The 16,353-nt window shown below is 35.7% G+C and overlaps 1 protein-coding gene and 1 long non-coding RNA gene across 2 annotated transcripts; one reads left to right on the top strand and one right to left on the bottom strand.

Annotated features, from left to right (window-relative positions):
- Nucleotides 1-7,926: 7,926 nt before the first annotated feature.
- sparcl2 (SPARC-like 2) lies at nucleotides 7,927-16,016 on the bottom strand. The gene is made up of 9 exons (XM_058749712.1): nucleotides 15,952-16,016; nucleotides 15,241-15,325; nucleotides 13,797-13,869; nucleotides 13,538-13,649; nucleotides 12,409-12,527; nucleotides 12,136-12,290; nucleotides 9,228-9,340; nucleotides 8,757-8,851; nucleotides 7,927-8,659 (listed from the first exon to the last, which is right to left on the bottom strand). The coding sequence occupies exons 2-9, from the start codon at nucleotides 15,298-15,300 to the stop codon at nucleotides 8,607-8,609; spliced, it is 780 nt and encodes a 259-aa protein (XP_058605695.1). The 5' UTR covers nucleotides 15,301-15,325; nucleotides 15,952-16,016; the 3' UTR covers nucleotides 7,927-8,606.
- Nucleotides 12,142-13,682, top strand: LOC131523370 (uncharacterized). The gene is made up of 3 exons (XR_009266758.1): nucleotides 12,142-12,243; nucleotides 12,417-12,596; nucleotides 13,547-13,682. It is a non-coding gene; the product is annotated as an uncharacterized LOC131523370 (long non-coding RNA).
- Nucleotides 16,017-16,353: the final 337 nt, after the last annotated feature.

The raw sequence follows: 16,353 nt of genomic DNA, 5'->3' as shown, positions 1-16,353 counted from the left end.
CGTGTGTTTTTGAAGATTACATAGGGATGTGTTAATTACATTTGGGGACCCACACCAAAGATAATTTCCATTAATTCTCATAGAAACCCAAACCATAAACATCATTACAAACAGTAAAATAATTGATATCCTTTTAGATTTCTTGTTATTTTAATTTGTCCCAAAATTGTCATTACCAGAATGCAGAACAATCTCTTTTATATATATATATATACAAATGTTAAATCATAGTTTAAATTGAATTTAAACTACGTTTTCATAGTTTAAATTTTCAATAAAAATAAAAATCAATTTTATTAATCCAAGGGACAATTAGCAGGCTTTAGTAAAACACAGGCACATACACATTAAAGACATGTCTGAATACATTAAATTCTTAAAAAAATAAATAAATAAAAAACAACTGTATTTCATTTATGGTAACAATCATTGACAATAATGGGAGCTAGGTGTATAAAAAAGTCCTCTTATTAGCCGTTTCACCTATATGCAAATCTAATGTAAATATATTAAATTTCCATATAGGAAACATATTGTCATATGAAATAAAAATACATTTAACCTACTAGAAATTGGAACAAATTCATATTAAAAAATATATATAGCCCATACAAAATGAATGTTTTAACATGTAATAAGTATGTATATGTAATACATTGTTACATGTATATATCCATTATAAAACCTGTCAATATATGTTGATATTATATAAGTAAATATAAAAGATAGACATGCATTAAAATAATTACAAATCATGTATAAATTTACAGTTTTTTTGTATGCATGTTTTAATAAAGCTAGATAATAAAATATATATTGCTGACAGACAGTATTCCTACTATATAATACCATGTAAAAAACATATGCACATATACAAATTTTATTATGGGTATTTTATATATGTAATCAACTTATATCTTCATATACCAATAGAATGTACAAAATTATATATCACCTTGGTAACATATATGGCATTATCACTGTTTATATAGGGCAATACATATGTTACATATGGGCACAGACATAGATATAGATATCGGCCTATATTTATCATAAATACATGAGCGCTAAACATAAAGTCGCTCCACAGCACACACCTGAAGCGTGGGTGTGTGTGCGTTTGTGTACGTATTGTTCTAAAGGTCAAGTGCTCTTCTCAGAGAGATTGAATATGTACATGTAATTGTAAGTGTTTTTCCCGAACTCGACACTGTGCCTCTCTCCTCCACACAATGCAATCTCTCCATCTTCCACCCCTCCCTCACATTCTGTCCATCCTCCACACCAGAATGAAAAGAGCTATTTGCATTGTGTGTGTGTGTGTTAAGCATGTCTCCTGGGCCTTTTTGAATGTATTCTATGGGTGCTTCAGCCATGCTATTGAAGTAATGAGAACACTCCACCCATCTGGCCATTGTGTGTGTGTGTGTGTGTGTATGAATGTTTGTGACCCCAGATCCAGCAAGGAGCTGCGTCGCTCACAAGTAAAACCAGAGCTCATCCAAGAGTTGATTTCCTTGACCAATAGATATGTCCGGCCAGTAAGAAGTGATTTTCTGTGGCAGGCCGCCATCGGTGGCTTTGGTTCAGGTCAGGATAGCAGCTTAGCGGTGACGAGAGGAACCTGATATGACTGACAATCAGAGTCCTAATGAATCTAGAATGTTCTTGATGGTCACGGTCCTGCTAAATCCATTCTGGAAAGAGGAAATTAATCCTACAAATGCTTCAGATTATATTTAATGTTGTCCTTGATCGTTATATTTTGTTTGCTCTCGGCCTCAGAAAGTTTTTGCTCTAACTAAGGAACGTGGGTTATAATGCCTAGTCATTAGTGGTGAGATGTGTAAAGTGAAACTTTTGGCCTTAGTTCAGTGATGTCTTCTTTCTAACCATCAGTTAGACAAAATTACTCTTTTCAGTAGGTAAATGTGAGAAAAGGGGAATAAACAAGTGAGCTGCCTTGCTGTCTTCTGTCGGCCTACACAGACAGCTGCCTATAAAGTGTGGCTCTGTCCCAAATGACAGACTTGATGTATATTTGCAGACTTGCGATTATCATTGGTTTACATGTATTTTAGCTGGGAGCAACTGTTTGAATTTAAAAACATCTTGATGGATTCTTACAAACATGCAACTTTCACTGAACAAGGCATTCATTTATCGTGTGGATTACTTGTGGATTTTTATCAGCTGTTTGGACTCTCATTCTGACGGCACCCATTCACTGATCTATTGGTGAGACAGTGATGTAATGCAAAATTTCTTCAAATCTGTTCCAGTGAAGTTCTTAGGAGGTTGAGGCCCGAGGGTGAGTACATTTTCAGCAAATATTCATTTTTGGATGATCTACAAATGCCTAAATTAGCATTTAAAACAATTTATTGTTGTTGTCAGTATTTTAAATTAATTAATTTAATTAATTTTCAATTTTATTTTTAATTAATTGAAAGTAGTATCAAATTTTAATATCAGCCATTTATCGGTTATTGTTATTTGTGCAACTCTATTTTATCTATTTTATTATTAAATGAAATGCAAATATATTATCATAATCTGCCATTTTGAAAAAAGAAAAAAAAATTGCTCTGGGATTGTCTGGGATGCATTTGTACAGTTGTTAAAAAAAGAGTAAAAAAGTAATGTACATTTAAAGTAATTTAAATTATTGTATAAACTTGTTGACACTGCTATATTTTCTTTTGCTACTGGAGCAAATGAGAATCCCAAAATATTTGTTTTACTTTCAGTTTACTAGAAGTTTAACTATGACAACTTATGCTTCTGAGAATCATGGAAACATGGAATTTCTATTTTATTTTTATAGAAGGCAGCAACAGCCTTTGCATGCATGTGATGCTATCTAAGCTGGCTATAAGTATATTTTAAAATGTCAGTATTTTAGGAATGAATCTCATCGACTTGCCTAAAAGATCTCTTATTTAAAAATATGATGCTTTAACCGGGCCAGTGCTGAATCTTTGGGTGTTTGGAGGTGGGCCCCACACTCCTGTCCCCCCTGGAGAGCCGGGTGAGTGCTTTAAATGGGTCTGGCCCACTTCAAAATCCCTTTGAACTGCCTGAAGTCTGGCTCTCTCTGATACTGCTGTGGTTTTGAAGTTTTGATTTATAACTGATTAACCTTTTGGATTTTGCCAGAAATACTAAAAATGACAGACGTGTACATGAATGTACACATACACCATCAGCTTCTCTTCTTCTGTGTTTCTGACTGGTGTTCTCTCGCCCTCGCTCTATCATTCTCTTTCACCGCTTAGGTTTTTTTTCAGAATTTCTGTTCTCTTGTGTTCTTCTTAATAATTCATTCGCCATATTTGCTGGTTGCTTCTGTCTCTGTACAGCATGCACACACACACACACACACACACACACACACACTCACACACTCCTACAACATATCTTTAATTAAAATAATTGAATTTTCAGGTTTTATCAATTATTTATGGCTGGTTAAAGGTTTCTCACAAATGCAGCCCATTAGTCCTATAAAGACTGTAAGCGTATTAAATGCAATATTGTTCCAGTTCGGTGGTTATGACGAGAAGACCTCTGTAGCTCAGGGCAAACTCCTGCATAACACAACACTGACAGAGAGAGAGAGAATGAAGGGATAGAGAGAAGAGAGAAAGGAGAGATGTGATAGTGGTCTGTTGATAGTGATCCGAATTTTAACAGCAGATGACAAACAGTTGCCCATCTGCCCATATAAAACTGCATTCTCTCCAGGGACCCAAAAGAGAGAGGAGGGTGAGACAGAGTATTTGTTATGGAAATAGTATGATATCACTATTTTTGCACATTTGGTGTTATTTTTTCATCTTCAGTTGACTAAATAACTTTAGTTGACTAAATCACAGTTTTTGTCATACCAATAAAGCACTTTAAAATTGAAATTGCAATAAATAATTGTTTTTTAAATTCTAAATTTTATTCCCATTTTAAAAATTTGTTAATTTCAACTATTTTATATATATATATATATATATATATATTCTGTTTTTAGTATTATAAATAGTTATATTATATTACTATATATATTTTTAAAGTTTTTATTTCAAATTCTTTTTGGCAAGAAAAGTAAAGTTTTTGTTATACCAATAAAGCGCATTAAAACTGAATTAGAAAAAAAGTGAAAAAAAAAAAACAAGAGAGGAAAAACAAAAATGTCAGTAATCAAGAGAAACAGTTTACTCATGAATCTTCAGCTGTCATGTGCATTGTCTTCTTAACCAATCAACACGTCACTTTCACCCAGAGTTCAGCTTGACCTCCCAGTACGTGATGTCATGGCTGCAGCAGGTCATGGAGTCACTATGATCTCTCGTCCAATGGGAGTTTAGCGCATGACACGTGTACATGATCTCATCCATACAACAGTTCCATATGGATCTGTTATTTCTGCATCTGGGTCCATTACAAAAGCAGGATAGCTGTCTGTGTGGCCTCAGAGAGACACTAGAGATGTGACCAGAGATGGGGTGTAAGGTTGAAACGTACGTGTACGTGTGTGTGTGTGTGTGCTGTCACACAGTCTGAAGCAGAGCATATGACAATAGATCTCTTAATGAGATAGTGTGTGTATGTGTGTGTGTGTCTCTCGAAACAGTTATAGCTGATTGAGGGGGAGGGTCTCAAGAGAGCTTAGGGGGGCCTGATTTGACCCCTGGGGTCATGTCTCCCCAGTAGACCTCATTTCATTTAATTTCTCCTGATAAAAAGACTCTCTCTCTACTTTCTTTCTGACTTACACACACATTCTTTAAAGATCTGACAAGCTTTGAAATGTTACTGAAAATAGATCATATATATATATAATCATGCTTCTTATCTTCTTGAGCACAGACAGGACTCATTCCTGAACACAGGCACACCCTTAAGTGAATATTCTGGGTTAAATACAAGTTAAGCTCTATTGACAGACTAGACAATAATTTTGACTAATAATGCAATTACAATAGAAGTCTACCAGCAAACTGTTACATGATTGTTACATGGACTTTGACATTGAAATTACATTTCTGTGATTTCTATTTTTATACGACTGTTCAAAAGTTTGGGGTTAGTAAGATTTTTTAAAATTAATTAATATGTTTATTCAGCAAGGATGCACTGAATTACAATAACGTTATTACAAAAAAATTCAATAAATGCTGTTCTTTTGAAATTTGATAATAATAAAAAATGTTTATTGAGCACTAAATCAGCATATTAGAATGATTTCTGAAGGATCATGTGACACTGAAGACTGGAGTAATGATTGCTGAAAACTACATTTTAAAATATATTCCAATAGAAAACGGTTATTGTAAATTGTACTAGTATTTCACAATATTAAAGGGGTCATATGATGCGATTTCTTGTTTTCCTTTTCTTTAGTGTGTTATGTAGCTGTTTGTGCATGTATACGATCTGCAGAGTTACAAAGCTCAAAGTCTCCCACAAAAGGATTTATTCTATCTAAAAGAGAAGGCAGATCCAGACTGGGCTAAAACGCCTCATTAAAACACGCCCCCACATGTCTACGTCACGACGTGGAAATATTTGCTTAATGCCCAAATGTTCATGCAAAGAAAGAAGGCGTGGTTTCAGTAACCGCAGTAGTGTTGATGCAGCAATGTCAGGGAGACGCCGTGTTTCTATAAGAAAGCAAAAGCACTTTATTTGGCCTTCCGAAAGTGGATGCATTTAAGAATCATTGGTTAAGATATGTTTACAACAGAACAGCACAACCCAAATGTTCGAATTTGTGCAACGCATTTTATGGACGACCATTTTTTGAACCTAGGAGAGTACAAGGCTGGCTGTGAACAAAGGCTATTTCTAAAAAAACAAAAAGGGTCAATTCGACTTTACTATGACAATCTGGCCCTTCTGTATCAGCGACTGTAAGTATGTTTTGTTATTAGTTTAAGTATTTGCTACTGACTGTTCAAATGCAGAGTTATGCGTGTCGTATGTGTGTGTGTGTGTGTGTGTGTGTGTGTGAGAGAGAGACAGGGTCACATCACAGTGGAGTCAGCTGTCTTAATTGCGGCTTGTGTACTGCAAATACGAGCTTCATCACTGTGTCTGTCACACGACTCTGTTCCCCTCTCGGGCTTGAGCTGATGGTAAAACTAAGGACATTATTAACTGTCTTTACTTTTATTTTGAAAGCTGAAGCTCGCAATTATGGTAAGGGGCATTACATTTCCGACGTGTGCTTCTGGTGTTCGGCCAATCACAATGCACTGTATCAGCTGGCCAATCAGAGCAGACTGCGATTGTCGGAAGGAGGAGTTTTGTAGAAAACGATACAATACTGTATCTACAATAATGTAGAGTATTTGAAAAATAATATGTTTTTTGAACATTAAAGCATGTCAACATATTCTGTTACACCAAATACACAAAATAATGATCTTTAAAAAAAGCATCATATGACCCCTTTTTTTAAATCAATGCAATAATATGAAATATTATTTTCATTTTATTTTATTTTTTTTTTGTGTGTGTGTGTGTGCAAATAAATGCAGCCTCGGTGAGATAAGAGGCTTTTTTTCCGAAAAAAAAAAAAAAAAAGTAGTGTATTAAATATAATTTTTTGACAAACTGAGTAAGAAAGTCAAAATCATTTTTCATGGTAATAAATAACACATGCATTTAAGTAAGAGATTAGATGGACCAGTAATCTTTATACTGTTCATCTATCATAGTTTTTATGCTTATCAAAATAAATTTGAAAATAAATACAGAATATATTAAAATAAATACATATATGTTAGCCTAAATATATACTGTTATACACTGTCTGTATCTAAGCAACTGTTCGGAGTCACAAATGCAAATGGTGCCTGTGGATTGCCAAATTCTTTAAGACAGATAGTCAAGTCTGAGTGAAAACATTTACTAAGGCAACACAGGACCAAACTACACTGCGTATTAACAACACAAGACATAATAAAAATCGCGGCACACAATAAACTCAAAACATAACCTCAAAATGTCACAACACAGAATGATCACGCAACACAATGACAGATATCAAACCGCACCATAAAGCAAAACAATGCAGAAGATGCTGCCAGATGAGATGATTCTTGACTGCACTACAGCTACAGGAAACCAAACCCACTTTAAAAGCTACAAATGTAATGAGATCTGATTATTCTGCTGCACTTCCTGGGGTCATATAGACTTGGAAAACTCGATCTACTTGTTTTCAAATGTTGAGAATCAATTTTTCACACTTGGCAGACATGATTGGAAGCGTTTAGTGTTTGGAAAAGTGGAAGACATCAATGATGTACTGGAAGGGGAAGTTACTTTGTGGTGGGATGCCATTTAGTTACTCTCTTCTTTTTCTCTTTCCATCTAACAATCTCTTCCCACCCTTTATCACACCCTTCTGCAACTCTTTCTCTCTCTCTCACACACCCCTCCCCCCACTGTCTCTCTCTCTTTCTGATCCATTTTTCATGCTTCAATCTATTTTCTCTCCTCCATTTGCAATGGTTTACTGTAACTTGTCCCCCTCCCCGTCCCATTCTGTGAGTGCATTACGAGATTCTCTCTCTCTTTCGGTGTCCTTGCCTTTCCCCGTCTCTCTCTGCCATATTATCTATTCCTCTCATCCCTGCTCACGTAGTCTTTTATCTCTCTCATGGGCCATCCATCTCTCTATCCATCTCTCTCCTATTAAACACCACCCCTCAATTAATCTGCTCTCCATTCCTCTGTTTAAGGTTATAGCCCAATCTCTCTCTCTCTCTCTCCCACTCTTGCTGTCCCTCTCTGCAGTAATTGCTTGTGTGATCCATGATACATGCCGCTGTCCCTTAAAAAGCAGTTTTTGTTGACTAGATTGCAGCACTGCACAGCAGTCACAACACACACACATGCTCAAAGCAATAAAAAAGCAACAGAAATGTTTAGACTTTTATTATGCCCCATTTTTATCAGATTTTAAATATAACAGAGGTAAGCAATTATTATAAACCACACTTTTAGAAATGTCATGCCCCCACTTTTTGGGCAACGGTTATTGTGTTTTAAGTGCTTTGTTTTAAGTGCTGCAGTGTGACCAAAAAAAAAAAAAAAACTGTATAGCTGGCCATGTATTTTGCAACAAAAAAAGAAAAAAAAAAAAGTAAAAATATTCAGCACGTATGTATTAAATTGATCATAAATGACAGTAAAGACATGTATAATGTTACAAAAAATTCTATTTTAAATAAATGCTGTTTTTTTAACTTTCTATTTTAATCCTTAAAATATTAAGCATAGCAACAGTTTTTTATTATAATGATAATAATAAGAAACTTTTCTAGTAAATCAGCATATTAAAATAATTTCCAAAGAATCATGTAACACTGAAGACTGGAGTAATGGCTGCTGAAAATTCAGCTTTGACATCACAGGAATAAATTACACTTTAAAATATATATTCAAATAGAAAATACTTATTTTAAATTCTAAGAATGTTTCACTTTATTTTTAATCCAGCAAGAATGCAAATGCTAGCTTTCTCCAGGTATCAATTATTATAACTTCTAGGTAAATGATAAGGTATAAAACACGATTCCATGTGGATAAAGCACCTAAATTTAAAGGTTGTTGTCTGGGACAGGACACAGCTTTGGTGAGCCCATCTTCACGGCTGTGGTAGAGAAGGGACACAATGTGTGTGTGTGTATGTGTTTGAACATGCTTACACATGAAAATCTCATATTCAGATGAAACAAATATAGACTTACACATGAAATCCTGAAACCAGTTTTCTGACCGGTCAACCAGACAGGATGTCCACTCCCTCAGGGTCACCTTCTTATTCTTATTCTTGTCACATGACCTACACACAAACACCATACTGTTGAAATCTACAAGTGGATTCTCTTTGCCTCTGTCTCTCTTGTTTTTGATTTCTACACGTCTCTCACTGCTGCTATAAGCCGTAAAGGACACCACTCACATTAGAACAGTAGGAAGGCAATAAGCATTCACAGCTTTGAATGAGAGAGAGAGAGAGATTGAGAGGATGAGCGAGAGAAGAGAGATTGAAAGAGGATAAGAGAGAGGGGTGGGTGACATCCTGAAGGCATGTGTACTATAATCAGAAGGGTGCTGGGGAGGGTTTGCAGTAATATTATGCAAATACAAAGAAGGTCAGACAGAAGAAAACATCACAAAATCACAGTGGTGTCATTTTTTATGTGTGCGTGTGTTACTGGAAGAATCTTTGAGTGCAGTGCTCCAGTGGCATCCGCTTATAGTGAAGCTTTCTCAGATCTCTCCTACTTAACTTCCCATCCCTGTTACGATCCAGCAGAACAAACCTCCTCTGAAAAATAAAGGGAGAAAAAAGAAATAAAGGATCAGGATGCTTTTATCACAAATTCACAAATTAATAGAAAAGACGATCCCCTTTTCTATGGGCTCAGATAACTTTTTATAGGTTTCTGATTAGAAATAATAGAAAATAATTGAGATTTATTTATTATCATTTAATATTTAAATGAATTAAATTCCTTTGAAGTACTTTACATGTATTATATTGAATTAGTGTTCAATTAGCAAGCGAACATCTTAGCCTACAGGCTTAAAATAGAGCTGACTGGTTCAGAAAAGAGTTGCGTCGCAAATGAGGCTATTTTACACTGCGCACTTACACTATAAACTGTGTAATTTGATTGACAGAGAGAATTTTAGAAGGGTAGTGTCTTAAGGGAATGCTTAAAGGTGGCATGAAATGGATATTCACATTATCTACAGGTGCATCTCAATAAATTAGAATGTCGTGGAAAAGTTAATTTATTTCAGTAATTCAACTCAAACTGTGAAACTTGTGTATTAAATAAATTCAATGCACACAGACTGAAGTAGTTTAAGTCTTTGGTTCTTTTAATTGTGATGATTTAGGCTCACATTTAACAAAAACCACTTTCTCAACAAATTAGAATACTTCATAAGACCAATAAAAAAAAAAAAAACATTTTTAGTGAATTGTTGGCATTCTGGAAAGTATGTTCATTTACTGTATATGTACTCAATAGTTGGTAGGGGCTCCTTTTGCTTTAATTACTGCCTCAATTTGGCGTAGCATGGAGGTGATCAGTTTGTGGCACTGCTGAGGTGGTATGGAAGCCCAGGTTTCTTTGACAGTGGCCTTCAGGTCATCTGTATTGTTAGGTCTGGTGTCTCTCATCTTCCTCTTGACAATACCCCATAGATTCTCTACGGGGTTCAGGTGTGGTGAGTTTGCTGGCCAGTTAAGCACAGTAACACTATGGTCATTGAACCAGCTTTTGGTACCTTTGGCAGTGTGGGCAGGTGCCAAGTCCTGCTGGAAAATGAAATCAGCATCTCCATAAAACTTGTCAGCAGAAGGAAGCATGAAGTGCTCTAATATTTCCTGGTAGATGGCTGCGTTGACTGTGGACTTCAGAAAACACAGTGGACCAACACCAGCAGATGACATGGCAGCCCAAATCATCACTGACTGTGGAAACTTCACACTGGACTTCAAGCAACATAGATTCTGTGCCTCTCCACTCTTCCTCCAGACTCTGGGACCTTGATTTCCAAATGAAATGCAAAATTTACTTTCATCTGAAAAGAGAACTTTGGACCACTGAGCAACAGTCCAGTTCTTTTTCTCCACAGCGCAGATAAGATGCTTCTGACGTTGTCTCTGGTTCAGAAGTGGCTTGGTAGCCCTTTTCCTGAAGACGTCTGAGCGTGGTGACTCTTGATGCACTGACTCCAGCTTCAGTCCACTCCTTGTGAAGCTCTCCCAAGTGTTTGAATCAGCTTTGCTTGACTGTATTCTCAAGCTTGCGGTCATCGCTGTTGTTTGTGCACCTTTTCCTATCCAAATTCTTCCTTCCAGTCAACTTTGCATTTAATATGCTTTGATACAGCACTCTGTAAACAGCCACACCTTTCAGTAATGACCTTCTGTGACTTACCCTCTTTGTGGAGGGTGTCAATGTTCGTCTTCTGGATCATTGCCAAGTTAGCAGTCTTCCCCATTATTGTGGTTTCAAAGAACAAAGAGATACCCAGAATTTATACCGTATGGATGGTCATTTATTGAAACTCAAATGTAAATATTCTAATATTTTGAGATACTGATTTTTGACTTTCGTGAGCTGTATGTTCTAATCATCAAAATTAAAACAAAAAAAAACTTTGAAATGTTTTACTTTACATGTAATGAATCTAAAATATATGAAAGTTTCACTTTTTGAAATAAGTTACAAGAAAAAATTATCTTTTTCACGACATTCTAATTTATTGAGATGCACCTGTATTTTTTTAAATGCATGTTATCAGGGCCGGCCCAAGCATTTTTGGGGCCCTAAGCAGAATTATATTAGGGGCCCCTTGATGCCACCAATATGACTGGTTATTGTCAAAGCTTGATTATTCACACACTATAAATCTAACACACCCATTATCAGTTTTGTTTGTTGTAGCTGTGTTGCTTAGGCCTACATCATACCATTGTCTGCCTGGCATGTTTTTACCCTTCTGTGATTTTTAATTGTAACAGTTGCAAACTAACAAGAGTGGTCAGGTGTTAATTTGCACTTTAACATTCAAAGTCTTAAAGTATTAAGTGGCATGCTTAATGTGGTGTGCTGAAAAGTAGCTAAGTAAACCAGCAGACAATGCATTTACAGAACAGAATGTTATTTTAACAACATAAATATTAATCGAAGTTGTACTTTTATTACAAGTCATGCGTTCACTTTACAACATATGTTGCTGTTGTGGTGTGTATGCCTGATGCTTTATGTCAAGAGTCAAAATAAACTCTTGGTTCATGTACACCCACACAAACCATTCACTTCCAGGCAGGTCTCGAGATTAAACTTAAAGCAAACAAATTACCTTCAGGGTATTTTGATTGAAAAAAAAAAAAAAAAACTCCTATAAATACACATTATTAATCACCTGCACATTAATTATCTATAAATTATTAAATGGGAACCTGATAAAAACATAACAACAACTACTCTATATGTTGTAAAGCATTTGAGTAATGTGTTGATTGAAAAGCAAAAATGCATGTAAAGTGTGAATGATCTAAGGGTGGCATATGTGTAGTGATTTGAGTGAGTTCAGTGTTACCTCTGCAAGCTGGGTTCGCTGTGTGTGTGTGAGGCAGCTTTGTGAGGGAGCGGCTGGTGTGTATCTCTCTCCCATTCTGCTGAGGAGTAAGAACCAGTCCAGCAGACGGTACGGGAACTGACCAAACTCTTCCTCAGAGCACTCAGCCTTGCTTACTGACAGAGAAACCACAAGAGATAGAGTGTTTTTAGACAACAACAAAGACAAAGTGGTTGAATGTGCATTTAAGTGTAATGATGCTTAAAGTTTTTGTGTGTCTCTCTGTGCGTGTACCAATACAGGCTCCATTATGTGCCTTGCCAATGCGTCGTTTTTTGCGGCAGGCCTCCTTGTGAAGAAGACACTCGTTGCTGTACGTCTTCCCCATAACGCTGCACACTGGTGCCCCCTGCCTGTACAAAACAACACATTCACACACAAAGTGCTTCTGGACTGGGTCTGTTCAAAGTCAAGGACAGCAGGTAACAATACTAAACATACATACCATACCATATATTTGTGCAAAAATAGATAATTTTGTAAAAGGAACGAGGAAATGCTTTTCATATCTTTTGTTGTTGACATCACAAGCTGTGCGTCATATCAAACTGTATACTGTTTTGGCATAAAATCATATTTTACTTAGTAGAATCTGCCAAATTAGACAGATGCCAACATGGACAGGTTGGGCGACATCAAAAAGACATGAATACAATTACACAAGATAAAAGAAAAAGCAGACTGCATTAATCTCAGTCGCAGTGAGGATAAAAATAGGCCTACTTTGTACCTATCACAGAGTGTTTTGAGCAGTAAACTGGCAAGAAACGGACAAAACAGATATTTAGAGACATTTAGAAAAGCAAAACTGTTGATTTTAAAATGTTGAAGGTACCGTAATACTAATGAATTTCAATATATTTATTTTTTATAAAAATGATCATGATATATAACTTTGGTACTGCATTGGATCAACACTTGATGTAGAAAGAAGTAAAACTAGTTTTACTGAATCAAGTTTAAAGCTGTTTAATTGGTTTTTAAGATGTTTAACTACATAAGGTATTGTCAGAAAACTGTCTGCCTGAGATGTTTTAATAATATGTCATATTTGCATCGACATTTTTTAAGTGTGTTACATCTTTTCTTATCATCTTTTCTTCCCCTGCATGTGACCTTTATCTGCATTAAAGAGTATGTGCACAGAGCAAATATACCAGTAGTTAAATGTCTAGGTTGCTGGTTTGATTCCAAGGAGTCTGTGAGCCGTAAGGAGTGTCTTACATCATTATTCTGTTCTTAATCATGACATTGTGTTCTGAGCTGCACTGTTCATGCCGCTGGCTCACTGTAAGTAGCTTGGCAATGAAATCAGCTCAGGTGTCTTGGAAAATTGTTATTAATTTGTTGGTGTGTGTCTTACCGTGGGCAGGTCTTTGGACACACACATTTAGGGGCAAGAACTCCCCCCTCCTTCACCACTTGGCACCAGGAACCAATAGGACTGTGACATTTCAACAACTGACAAAGGGATTCTGAAGAGGAGAAAGAAAGAAAGAAAGAAAGAAAGAGAGTGAGTTTAATAGTAAAAAGAGGAGGCAACTTTTTATAATGAATAAATAATGCACAAAACCAGTCATAAAATTTCATTTTTAAATGTTTTATTAAAAAAACTGTCTCACCTGGATCCACTCTGCCCAAATATGGCCTCAACTTCTCTTCAGCCTGCCTCTGTTTACGCTGGGCTCTTCCACCCTTACACACACAAATAAGCTCATTCACATGGGATTTGTTCTTGTATGTAAAAAAGACGTGCACTGCTGTTCAAAAGTTTGGGGTTGGTTAAAAAAAAGGGTTGTATGCTGGGCTGAATGTATTTCATCAAAAAACAGTAATGTTTTGAAATATTACGATTTATATGATCTGTTTTCTATTATATTTTATTATCTTATCTATTCAGCAAAGCTGAATTTTCAGCATCCATTTTTCAGCTGATGCATAATTTGTTGTTTTGATCTAATTTGGTGCTTCAGAACCATTTTATTATTATTATTATTATTATCAATTTTGAAAATAGTAGTACTGATTAATATTTTAATACTTTTTTAGGATTCTTTGATGACTAGGAAGTTCAAAAGAATGGCATTTATTTGAAATCACCACTTAATCTACTGATCACTGGACAATCAATGAATCATAATGACAATAATCATCTACAGGCATAGTCTACAGGCAGGCAAGTCTGGCTCATCCTGGCAACCAAAACAAAATATAAAAGCCTCTTATTTTTATATGCTGTCTGTTAGATTCACTGGTTTTATAGTAAACAGCAATGAACTGTAATTTATTTTTCAATTTTCCTGTCCTTTTCTTGATCTTTGAGATCTTCAAATATATGAGAGAATTACTGAGCATGCTTAGGGGTTGATGGATGAGAGTCATATTGCGAGAGCATGTGTGTAGAAATATGCTTTAAAAAGAGGGAGAGACACATGTAGAGAGGGATGAAGGGGCATGCACATTTATAGCAGTCTGTTAACCATTACAGCACAGTAAGCGTGAAAGATTTTACAATTTTTTACAGACTTAGACTCACGCTTTCACTCACTTGTAAACTCTACCTCTCTTTTAACTCTTTTGTACTGATATTATTCTATGGAAAACTACATATGAACTAGTTTTTCATATTTAAATTATTATTATTTTTTTTTTGTTGAGAAAATACCCTTTTCCAATACGTTTTTGCTTGTTCCACAAAGGAAGGATTTTCTTCATTGACAATTCAGACATAAACATTTTAATAAATAAGCCACATTTTTAAATTTGACTTACAGCTGCTTTTTAGATCCACATTCTAAAACGTAGTTAAACATCACAATAAAATAAATTATTTAATTATATTCTAAATGGACAAATAGACATGTTTGTACATTTAATTAATGTTATAAAATGCTGTTAAATAAAACAATAAAATAATAAATGACTAAATAGGCTAATATTTTTGTTTTAAATTGCATTTCAAAAAAGCATTTGCCAATTGCTTTTTCTTAATCTTAATTTATTCTTTTTTCATATTTAAAATCAGAGCACATTAGCAACTCACCAAAGCAACTATAAACCACTTACCTTGACGACACCAAGGTGAAGGGTAACTGTCAAGAACAACAGATGACAGAGCAGGTGCATTTCTCACGGAAGGATGTTTATGGATCTGAAACATGAGTTCAACAGGTGACTTTTAAAGTTTTAATCCAGCAGTTCTGACTCAGAATCTCACCCAGAATGCACTCAGATGTATAAAAAGTTTGTTTCTCAAAATGAAAACTTTTCAGAATGAGTATAGGGTGGAGGAATGAGGATTGTGTTTAAAATTTAATCATTTTCTCCCAAAGATTTGAATCTTCTTGAGGATATCCTAAGAGACGTTCTTCATTTCATCAAGAAAGCACAGAACTAATGAACACCACACACAAGACATAAAGAAAAAACTTCATCCACGTAAAGATGATATGTCAAAACAATCATAATAGAGAGCATTAGAGATCATACTTATAAAAGTCAAGATAATAATCCTCAAAGCACAAATGTTGATAAAAGCTGATTCTGTCTGATCGCTCTTCTCTTTTAATAACTCGCAGTAGTCTCAGTATTGTGTATAAGCCCTGGAGTGCTCATTAGAAGTGTGTGTGTGTGGAATGGAGTGGCCCCATCACTGGGAAGTCATTACTGTATGTTACGGCTCAGAGCAGATAGAGTTACGCTAACAGAGCAGTCGCATTGACAGAATCACCCTTTCATTCCTTTGCTATTTCTTTTAATTGGTGTAGAAATTCTTACCAGAGTCTCTCCTCTCTTATGATCTCTCTTTCCGTGCCTATTTAATCTCTTTGCCTCCTTCTTCTACTCTTTCTCTCTCCGTATTCCCAGGCAGCCACATACCTTAACTTTCCTTCCGCCCCTCCTTCAGGTTTGTCTTGTTTCCCCCATCCTTTCTCTTCATTTGATAATCTATTTCTATCGTCTCTTCTTACCTGGCACTCCACTCCTCCATTTCCTCTCCTGCTTTTTCTGGCTTCACCTGAGAAGTCCTTAATTAGCAATCCATTAACAGCATGGATGCACACACACACACACACACACACACACACACACACACTCACCTCCACTTACACATGGACTGTGAAAAACATCTTAAGATACTGTGCAAACCTGAACTCTCTCTTTTCTCTCCTCCTACTT

The sequence above is a fragment of the Onychostoma macrolepis genome, chromosome 17, assembly GCF_012432095.1.
Source record: "Onychostoma macrolepis isolate SWU-2019 chromosome 17, ASM1243209v1, whole genome shotgun sequence".
Classification (NCBI taxonomy): Eukaryota; Metazoa; Chordata; class Actinopteri; order Cypriniformes; family Cyprinidae; genus Onychostoma; species Onychostoma macrolepis.
The sequence above is the reverse complement of the archived record's forward strand: the minus strand, read 5'-3'. Positions and strand labels throughout refer to the sequence as shown.

Excerpts from the sequence above, each read along its gene's own strand:
- sparcl2 (XM_058749712.1), bottom strand. The coding sequence starts at position 15,300 with ATGCACCTGCTCTGTCATCTGTTGTTCTTGACAGTTACCCTTCACCTT. Across the intron at positions 12,291-12,408 it reads ACATAATGGAGCCTGTATTG|TAAGCAAGGCTGAGTGCTCT; the intron begins GTACACGCACAG and ends TTTCTCTGTCAG. Across the intron at positions 9,341-12,135 it reads AGCGAACCCAGCTTGCAGAG|AGGAGGTTTGTTCTGCTGGA; the intron begins GTAACACTGAAC and ends TTTATTTTTCAG.